At 45.1% G+C, this 10,407-nt stretch overlaps 1 protein-coding gene across 1 annotated transcript in view; it reads right to left on the reverse strand.

The window, feature by feature from the left end:
- MED12 (mediator complex subunit 12) overlaps positions 1-10,407 on the reverse strand; it is a 36,749-nt gene that overhangs the window by 23,201 nt on the left and 3,141 nt on the right. Inside the window, exons 4-15 of the mRNA XM_009331744.1 lie at positions 9,033-9,208; positions 8,639-8,749; positions 7,833-8,087; positions 5,501-5,647; positions 5,110-5,209; positions 4,524-4,660; positions 3,552-3,683; positions 3,042-3,168; positions 2,174-2,403; positions 1,655-1,735; positions 593-766; positions 171-315 (exon numbers count right to left, since the gene is read on the reverse strand). Coding sequence (XP_009330019.1) covers positions 171-315; positions 593-766; positions 1,655-1,735; positions 2,174-2,403; positions 3,042-3,168; positions 3,552-3,683; positions 4,524-4,660; positions 5,110-5,209; positions 5,501-5,647; positions 7,833-8,087; positions 8,639-8,749; positions 9,033-9,208 — 1,815 coding nt within the window. The remainder of the gene's footprint in view (positions 1-170; positions 316-592; positions 767-1,654; positions 1,736-2,173; positions 2,404-3,041; positions 3,169-3,551; positions 3,684-4,523; positions 4,661-5,109; positions 5,210-5,500; positions 5,648-7,832; positions 8,088-8,638; positions 8,750-9,032; positions 9,209-10,407) is intronic.

Genomic DNA, 10,407 nt, shown 5'->3' on the forward strand with positions numbered 1-10,407 from the left:
GGTTAGTATGTTTGGGAACAGAGCACCATTCCAGACGCTCAGTGACTGATACAGCTTACCAGGCACTGTAGATTATATAAAATCCTTTCATTGTGAGACTCCAGACAAAGGAGCCACCCAACTGGAAAGACACTCCTACTTCAGAAAGGAGTGGCTCAAGCTCTACTAACCCGTCTCTGCAGTGCTCTTTCTGTTTAAGACTTTTAGAATGTCTTTGGTTATTTTCTTGATTGTATGCCGAGCATCGTCCCGTTGTTTTCCAACCCCAAAAAGAACTACCAACCGTTGGTTACACTCGTGACTGCATGACTCCTCCTAGGGAACCAAAAGAGACAACTGCATTAGCAACTATGATGCTGAATGCTTTAATCGTGTTTCACATCTGGATCTCTCAAAGGAAGAGGAAAGCTTCATCTCAGAAGTTGCTCTGGGAGTAATCAAGGAGACATCTTAAGGAGATCACCTCCTGCAGCAGTGCAGGAAATCATGACTGCTCCTTACCCACCCACAGCAGTACCGCAGGGAAACACAGCAGCCTCATGACCAGAGCACAAGACAGCAACAGGGGAGCAGTTATGAGCAGGTCTCATACCTGAGGAATAGGAAAGTGTGTTGCATACTGGATGTGCCGAGGCTGGTCATACAGGGATGCTAGCATTCCTTCCACAGACTTATCCTTCAGCAGAGGCTTTGGTTCCTTTTCAGGATCCGGTTTCTCAGGGGAAGGGCTGGCTTTAGATTCACAATGCATTGGAGGAGAAAACATCTAGGGAGATTAAGGCCAAGAAAAGGCAGTTAGGGAACATGGTCATGCAACAGTGAAGATTGCTGAAGGAAGGTACATCTGCTCAGGCCTAAAAAGGAGCAGGTTGGAGAAACATCCAGTTCTTAGGGCAATGACCAAGGCAATGTGCTAAGACACTACTCCCATTTCTGCTTCTGGTCCATGTTGTATATTGAGTTAAAAAAATAGGAAATAAATAACCACGACTTAGGATTTTGGGAACAACCACCTCCACAGAACAAGTGAGGATCCTGGGAAAGCCATGGGAAAGCCACATAGCTCTGCACATCACACCTGCCTAACATGTACCTTGAAAGGCCAGAAATGGCTGGAGGAACGTAGGTACTCAGGGATTTTTCAACCACCACAAGTTATTTTTATTATTAAGTGATTCAAAGCATTCTGCAGCCATGAACTACGCCCACAAGTATTATGAAGAACTGTAAAACTGAAGAAGTACTGAAGGCCACACAGTACGATGATAGCAGACCTGTGTCTTCTCCCAGGTGACCAAGAAAACCCCTGCCAACAGTAACTGGTCACTCCCAATCTCCTGGTGCTATCACAGTCATCCATTTCCCGTCCACTTCCAAGCAGCCCACTTCCTACCCTGGAACGGCAGTGGCCAGAGCGTAAGAGATCCCAGGAATGACTGGGACTCACTCTACTCTGATGGATCCCAACCTGCATAAACAGGTTATATGAACCTTTTTACAGTGTCAGCTGCCTTACAACCCAGCCACTTCCAGCATACTGGCTCTACAGTAGAGAGGGAGTACTCACACAAAAGCAAGGCACGTGCTGTCCCTGGTCCCACTACAACATACTGACCTACTTACCAAGTAGCAGGTAGAAAATGCAGGAACATACCGAAAAGTCTGTCTTCTCCATGTCATCAAACAGCATGCTGGAGTTGTGGTCAATGTCCATGGGCTCAGAAAGACCTGTGTCCTGGGAACAGACAGAGCAGCTTTACATCTCAGTGATGTACCAGGGAACAAGAGAGTATTTGTTTGCTGTAGCACTCAATGTCCATGTTGGACAGTGACAGCAATATACCAACACACCCATGTTGCCTGGCAAGTTGGAGCCTAATACATTGCAAACATCATGGGCAGGCCTCACACAGCATGATATGCTGCTCTGCTCCGGGCAGTGCAAGATTTTCCTATCTACCCCTTTACATTCTGCAGGCCCTTTCCAGCCACTTAGAACATAGCCTTCTACTTTTGAAACCGAAATGCTAAGGAAATAGGTTGGGGGAAGGAGAAGCATGAGTCACTGGTACATCCTCCAGCAGGTAATAGCAAGGAGGCTGCAAAGCTGTTGAAAACAGGCAAGCACAACACGGGGACATGTACAGGAAGGCCATGGTACTTGTGCTCTCACCTCTAGCTTGATGCCACTGTTTCCCTCTGTCTCTTTCCTGTCGTGTTCCTCAGCAGGGTCATCAAAGGGTGAGGGTGGGCGAGGCCCATGAGAATCCATGGCAAGATCACCCCGGGAGATGAGCGTGCACATGTAGATGTTGTGAGAGAAGACATCATGTCGGATTAGCTCACAGAACAGCAGCACCAGGTTAAAGAACTCCACCTTCTCATTTTCCTTCCCAGGATCAGCTGAAAGGACAGCACAGACAGACAGGGCTATCAGAGTTCTTCTGCAACACCAGCCACCTAACCTAGGGCTAGAGAAAGTGTTTCCAGAGATCTCAACAGAGTAAGTGACTGATACGCAGTTCTGAGATTACAGCAGGGACTAAAAGCAGAAAGCCCAGTTTCAACAGGTGGCAATTAAGCAAGTCAAAAGCTCTCCAGTTAGTCTCACAGACCAGAGTCATAGGACTTCAGCCTGGAAGTGCCACTCCTGGGTGTGGAAACAGTTGCCTCCATCATTCAGAGTTGTATCTTGTCCCCCTCAATCTGTCTGCAGTACTTCCACTAAGAGACTATTCCAGAGCTTTGCCGCTTACTAGTTAGAAACCCCTCTCTAGTTCTCAGCCTGAATTAATTCCTGATTAGGCTATACTCATTTATTCTTGGCCAACGCTCTGTTAACAGAAGTGCTTCTGCATTATCTTTCTGTCACCTGGCCCTCCAGGCTGCTTTCCCTCCCTCTCCAAGGTATGCTCTGGATTGCAAGGAAGCCAGAGAGAGAATTTAGGTACATCCAATACACACGAGAATAGCACACAAATTCAAAGTTTGCAGGAGAGGAAAAGCTAGAAACTGGGAGATCACAAGTTCTTATTACATACTTAGCATAGGAGCTTGAGTGTCAAGGAACTGCATAAGGACATCCTGAAAGACAGGAGCGCTGGCTGCTGAGAGAGAGCCCGAGGAGATGGAGCCCTTTTCATCCACGACTTCAGAGTCCCCACATCTCTGTAGAAACAGAAAAAAGTACCGACCACTGTCACAGAGGAGAAACTCACTATCCATAAACCCCAAGAAAAAAGTCTTCAAGAGAATTTTCCTATCTTGCACTTATAGGAAAGCCACCACACAGGTTTCTATAAGCTACTTCACAGTCTCCAGGTATGCCAGTACTTCCGCACTGCAATCACCTGTCTTCAAATGTATTCAAGAAATGGGATTCACACCATCCCACAGGCTCATTTATGACCTACTTTGGGTTAGATGGAGCAAACACCATAATTAACAACACCGGTGTTAAGAGGCATTGTGCTGATCAGCCTTTGCCTTTCGGTGTAATAGTTAGATAATCATAGATAACCTCTGCTCTCCTTCCAGGAGTAAGGATTTACCTCAGCCTCTATCTCTGCTTGACGCTTCTCCAGGAGTTTGGCCACAACCATAGCCCTGTGGCGTCCAGAGCGCTTATAGCTGACAGCCCACTCACACAGCAAGGCCACCACTGCATCATCATCTGGGGAGATCTGTTGAGATATAAGTACTACAGTGAGAACCTGAGCCAAACAGAAGAGGTGAGCAGTCCTAAGACCTCAGGTTGGATATAACAGTGAGTCTACTTCTAGCAGAGCACAGCCTGAAGACTGCTACATTCCCCCCCTTCCTAACATGGAGGACAGATGTCAAGCTAGATGTCTGCTTTGTCTCTGCGTTGACTCCACTTTGCAACATGAGGTGATCTACAGCCCTTGACATATCTCCAGGCTGGCTTTGCTTCAGAAAGTCATCTCTCTTCCAGCAGCACATCTATGGAGTGCTAATTTTAGCACAGAGTGAAACACAGCTTCTTGACAGCATTATACGAAGTAGGCAAACTATCGGTCCTGCAGCTCACTTCCAGGAACCAACGCAGTATTGGTTGCACTATGGTCCTACACATCATAAATATGTCACCTCCCAGGCTAAGAGGAACTTGAACTGTGAGCTCCCAGACTTCCAGGAAGCAGCTGCCAGCCCAGAATTTGACAAGGCTAGCATCTACTTCTCTCAGACACATAACATGTCTTTATCATCAATCTGCTATCCGGACTGATGTCTTCCATCAGGAGAGTCTCCTCAGTTAGCTGTGTGGATTCTCTCAAGTTTACATGTATTTGTTAGTGTAGACTTTCTAGAGCACAGACCACCTTGCTTTAGTACCTCCCTAACTTAAGGCTGCACGAAATCCTTTTCAATGGAGATCGTATCTCTTGGCCAAAGGCCACTACCTAGTCAGCTCTCTGCAGACACAGGACAGTAACCGTGGAATATAAACAAGAACATAGCCACGTCCAAGACCAGGGCCCAGCAGCCAAGTCCCAAGGCACCTCATGACTGTCTTTGGTTGGACCCAGCCCAAATATCCTGTTATACAAGGAATCCAAAGAGTTGCTGAAGTCAGATCTTTCAAAGCTGTGACTGTCTAGAACTTCTAAAGTGTGCAAGACACGGCCAATAGTGAAACCTAGAAGAGAACAGAGAAGAGAAATACGTATTTGGCAACTGGTACAACAGACTCTGGAGCAAAAGTTTCTGTGAGCTCATTGCTCAGGAGACTGCCTAAGGAGAGCTGTACCAGTCAGTCAAGGGTCCACCTAGCTGAGTGTCCTGACTCTTACAGCAGCCAACAGCAGATGTTAGGGGAAAGCATCAGAACATGGCACGTATACAAGAGTATAGTTATCTGGTACACATTTCCAGCTTCCAGTAACAGAAACTCCCCCTACACCTGGGGAAACAGACCCATGCAAGATTTTGCACTAGAAAGAAAAAGCCATTTAGTTTTTTTCACTGCTGACACTAAACACCAACAGCAGCAAATAGGAAAAAAATCAAAGAAAATAGCCAGACAGGAAGTTTCTCAGGGTAACACATGGAACAGGGGGAGAGAAACTTTAACCTACAGCAAGTTACCTGCTGTGGTTTCCTGGCACTTGTCAAATGACCAGCGAACCTCCACAGCCTGGCCACGTTCCTTTATCTGCTGCTCAATTTCACGCAGCTTTGCCCGAACCTAAAAGCAATGGACTTGTGTAAACATACAAAAGGATGCCTTATAAGTCCTGTGTACAAAATTATCAGAAAACAAAGAGCATGACAGTAATTCTACTCAAGGTTAGATATTGCCTGTCTTCCAAGGACATCCCTGTCTTGCTTATAGCAGAATGGGAGCAGTTAATTCCTTAGGAGTGAGACAGCACCTCCAGCTCTGCTTATCACACAACATGAAAAGAAAATCCTGAAAGAGCTAAGGTACAGCTATAATCCTGGACCACAAGAGCTCCCTTTTTTGAAGGCTGCTCACCTGCTGTGTAAAGGCTGAATTCCCTCCTGGCATGGGCAAGTTGGATGGGGCTATAGGCAGGTGATCCAATGGAGAGCCGGTCTTTATCCTGCTATCAGTCAATGAGTAATGCCACACAAGGGCACTTGGGCAACACAAAATTATACTCTGCAACAGACAGAAAAGTCAGTATCATTGAGCTAATCAAGGTCAAACCAATTAAGTTAGATTACTTTCTATAGAAATAACCACTTCTTTATCCTACTGCCCATGCATTCATCATCCTGTATACATATTTACTATTTGGTTTTTTTTGTTCTAAGCTCTGAAAGATTCTTTGGGCTAAAGACCATACTAGAGTAGAAAGGAGTAAACTAGTATTTTTGCTGCACTGAGTTTCTTGCCCTAGGTATGCTTAGGAAGCCAAGACCAGAGTTCCATGTTATCCAAAAGCAGCAACATGTTGCTGCAGAGCTCCCTGCTGCTTCTAAACAGAAGTTATTTTCTACAATTCACACTGTCAATGCACAATCCAACCCTCGTGGTCCAGGGGCAGCATTTACATTAGTGACTTACAGCCCTCATCAAGAGTAAAGTGTGAGAAGAAATATGAGTCAACAGACCCAAACTCATTATACTATATTATTTAATAATTATGTGTATGATTATAGGAATGATTATAATAACAATACTATTATATATGCATTTCCATTCTTTTATGATCATGTACAGACACCCACATAAACACAGACAAAACTTCACTGAACGATTCCTAGGATACACCCCTACAGCTTCTGGCTCACAAGGAGCCAGACATTAAGACAGACAACCAAGGCTGTTTTAAACACTTAAACCAAAGAATCCACCATATCTCGAGAACATCTGAGCAAAGGTTAATTATGTACACTGTTGGAAATGTATCTGTTTCCAGCCTGACTTTACCCAGCTCCAACTTCCAACCACTAGATCTTATTCTGCCTTAGCTTTATCTACTATCTGCAGATCAGAAGATCTACAGATCTTCTATCAGAAGAGCTCTTCTGAAACATACTAAAAAAGATCAGACCATCATTAACCAATCTGAACTTTTTAAGCAGGTTATGTTCAAACCCCAAATCAGCCAAATCTTTGAGGTGTATATGCTCATATATTTTCCCTAAAGTAAGCTTCCCAAACAAAGGATTTTTATATTTAAAAAGACATGTTTTATCACACAGAAACTAGAAAAAAAAAACAAACTTTTTTAACTGAAAGTGACCAAGAAAGACTTCATAGCAATACAAAGGGGTTATTTATAATCCCTGCATTGCTCTCTAGCCCTTGCAGACAGATCCTTACTTCTAGCCAACTGTACTCTAGGAGTTTTCTTTCTATCCTGTTTGAGAGCTGGCTGGCTGCTTCTTGATCCTGTCAGGGCTCCCTGATCTCAAGTTTCTCTGTTGAGCTGCAGGTTGCCAAGCTCTGTGCTCTCTTCCACTCCACCTCCTGCACTCCCTGGAATCTCCTCTGCTTCAATGTGCTCCTTTCCTCCCCTGGAAGGGGCAATCTCCACTGGGGGACTCGCCTGACCTAGTCACCCTCCTCTTGAAGGAGAAAAACACAACCATGAACACACACGCTGAACAGAACTCACCTATCCCCCTCTTGACACAAGGACAGCATGGACTGAGTCCCACAGTGACACAACAGCATTTGCCCTTCAAACATCTATCAATAAGGCTTCAGCAACCTTGCCTTTTTACCGCAAGGTGAAGTTTAATCAATTCCAAGTATAAAGATTATGAGATTAGAGTCGTTCCTTTCCATAGCCTGCTGCCACTCCTGAAGAGTGGTCTGCCTAAACCATTAAAGTTCTTCCATAAAGAAGTACGGGGGGTTGTTTTTTGTGTGTGCTGGTTGTTTGGTTTTAGTTTTTTGTTCTGTGGGGGTGTTTTTTTCTGATGAGAGGTTGTTTAAGAGCTCACAAAACTACAGAGCACTCTTTCATTTCTGGCATAATTTCCTTTCCTAGATGACAACCTGTTACTGACATACACAAGATTAAATAACCCTTTCTTTCTCATCCCCTCTTCTGCAAAGCTTTTCCAGCCATCTGAGGCACCTGTGAATAGAGTAAAAGGCTCTATTCCAACCCATTTTCCTTATGCAAGTCAGTCAAGGGCACTGCTACAGCACTGACGTCTGGTAAAAAGCTCTGTAACACATCAGCAAAGACTTACCCTTTGACAATCATGGTTTGATATTTCTGTACTCAGGAAGTTGCTGACTCAGACTGCGATGATTTTTCTGTGATGGCATACAATATAAACTGACCCTGTTGACCCCACTATCACCAACCATTATTCAAACCTACCTGGAGGATGCAGCTGAGCCCATATACCACTGGTCGGTGCTGAGGGCACAGCAGTAAGTCACTGAAAGGGCTGGGAGGAGGATTCCCTGCAGCTGGCTGAGGGGTGGGAGTTGAAGGAAGAGTGTTCCCTGTCTGGGCAGACAGGATGTGGGGTGGGTGCCCGCCAGCACCATCCAGTTGCATAGCAAGTCTGCGGGTGCAGAAGTAGGCCAGACGTCTGGACAGGTATGCAGACTGCACAAACTCTCCAGAGTACTGTAGGGAAGAGGGAGGGGAAAACGTCTTCATTACAAGCAACGCAAGAGAAACCCTTGACAGTCCCACAGTAGTATACTGTGTGGCACTGCCTTGTAGAGACAGTCCCTTTTTACAGAGAGCTCCTTAGCATCATCGATCACCCACTGGCAACTAAGCATCAGAAAAACCCTTTAAATGCTCTATGGCAATGACTTTATGTATCAAAATGTGCCCACACCCGGCATTCCCAGGGCTTCAAAGGTCTGCCTAGAATCTGTTGCAACAGAAAGAAAGAAAAGCAGTTTCCATGTAGTGGTGCACAAGTCCAGCTATTACAGACATAGGCAAGGATTACCAAGTCCAGTGCAAGGAAACAGGGTAAAGGAGAAAGAAACAGAAGAGAGCAGAACTTAAAAGGTATCCTTGCATGAGCTAAGAAGGATGCTCAGAGGGACACTCCCTAATATTCTTGGTGTAAAATAGCTCATCATCCCTCAGGCAATAGGAAGGGGACTGACAACAGCGGAAGTCAGCACTCTCCTGAAGGAAGCCGGGTACATATTTCTCACCCGCAGCAGCAGGGGTAGGAGCATTTTCAGAAATTCATCTTCTCCTGACCGTATCTTCTCAAAGCACTCGAGGACCCACGTCAGGAATTCATGCCGGTCCAGCATGCCATCCTGCACAGAGATAAAGGCAGAGCAAACGGACAAAAGCTGAAGCAACATCCACTAAGGAAAGGCAGAGCAGCAGCAGCTGTTTGCTTTCTAACAGTGGAAGTAACTCTAGGAGTTTGCACAGTTCTGTACTACCCCTGTTCTACTGCTGAGCTCAAAACCGCATCCAGCCCTAACGGTCTATTCACAGAAAGAGAATATTCTGCAAAAATAGATCACTTTGCATCCACTTCCCCTAACCCTCCTCTGCTACGCACCCACCCAGCAGCCCCCTCCAGTCCCTTACCTGGAACATGAACATAGCTAGTTTCTCATTGTAGTCCCACTGCTTCAAAGCTTGTTCCACCTCTTGGGGCATTGGCCCAGACGGTGAACCACAGCCTTGCCCTGGGAGCTGCCTATAGAACTCCGCAATTTTCTGCAGCTGCTCTGACAGGTACTTGGTGATGATCTGCGTCCATTCTGGAGAAGAGGAAACAGATTAGCAATGAGTGCCGTGGCAAACAAGCAGGAAAGAACCAGGCTGGTGCACAGGTGGAAACCCAAAAAAATTCCTGTCATTTGCAAAGGACAGACAGACAAAGAAAGAAAAGTAAGTGCGATAATATTAGCTTTGCTTGCGGCCTGGGGGTGGTAGGGAGGAAGAGGTATCCACAGAAATAGGGAACAAGGGGAAAAAACTTCTGTGTTTGCAGGGCAGGGATACTTTGTACAAGAAAAGTTGGGAAGAAAGATTCCTCAACTGCAGTTGTTGAGAATCAGCAGGCGGAGAGAAGAGGCTTTCCAGCGGGGAGCAGTGTTAGGCCAGCCTGGTTTAGCATCCTCAATAATCTGACAGACAGCAAAAACACTGGAAACACTTCAACTCTGAACTTGTTCTTAATCTCTTTCAGATATCAGTGTAAAGCCATGATCAACGATTTTTTAAAATAATCGTTTTTACTAAAACGTAACTGTATAAGAGACAAACTCAATACACGAAGTGACAGCATGATTACACTCCTCTGCAACAATGCACATGGCAAAATCCAAGGCAAAATATGCAAGAATGTGAAACAAAACACTTACAGGGTCAGCAGTAGGACAGACACCCAAAGGAACAGGAAAGTAAATGGAATAAATATATCTAACAAACCAATCAACCTCCAGAAACAGAGCTAAGAACCTGTGTAATTTTTATACCAAAGATAAACAAGGGGAAAAAAAAAAATCCATGGACTTCAGCTGCTAATACTGCTTTTCAAAGGAGTGTGGTCAGGTTCTGTAGTCACAGCCATACAAACCAGAAAACAGCCAGGGGAGCTCTCCTAGACTGCAGTAATGTGGAGCGGGCCAGGATGCAAAGGATGTTAGATATGGGATCCAGTAAAGCTTCATGAAAATGGAAACACAAACAGGGAATAACATACCGGAATTCTCTGGGAAACATACTTACTCACTTGAGAAGAGGCTAATCAGTCATTGCTAAATTATAATGTTTACAGTCTTTGCAGGGTAAGAAAAAAAACAGGTTACACAGCAGAGGAGCACAGTAAAACTTAACAGGAAGAAAGAAGAGGTAGGCTCTCAGGAAATATTTGTGGTTGCTAAGACTTATTTTTCAACAGCGTAGTCTCACAGGTGGGCCCTGTTGTTTTAGACAGTTATGCACATCAGAGCAC

The sequence above is a fragment of the Pygoscelis adeliae genome, unplaced genomic scaffold, assembly GCF_000699105.1.
Source record: "Pygoscelis adeliae isolate BGI_AS28 unplaced genomic scaffold, ASM69910v1 Scaffold79, whole genome shotgun sequence".
In the NCBI taxonomy this organism is placed as follows: Eukaryota; Metazoa; Chordata; class Aves; order Sphenisciformes; family Spheniscidae; genus Pygoscelis; species Pygoscelis adeliae.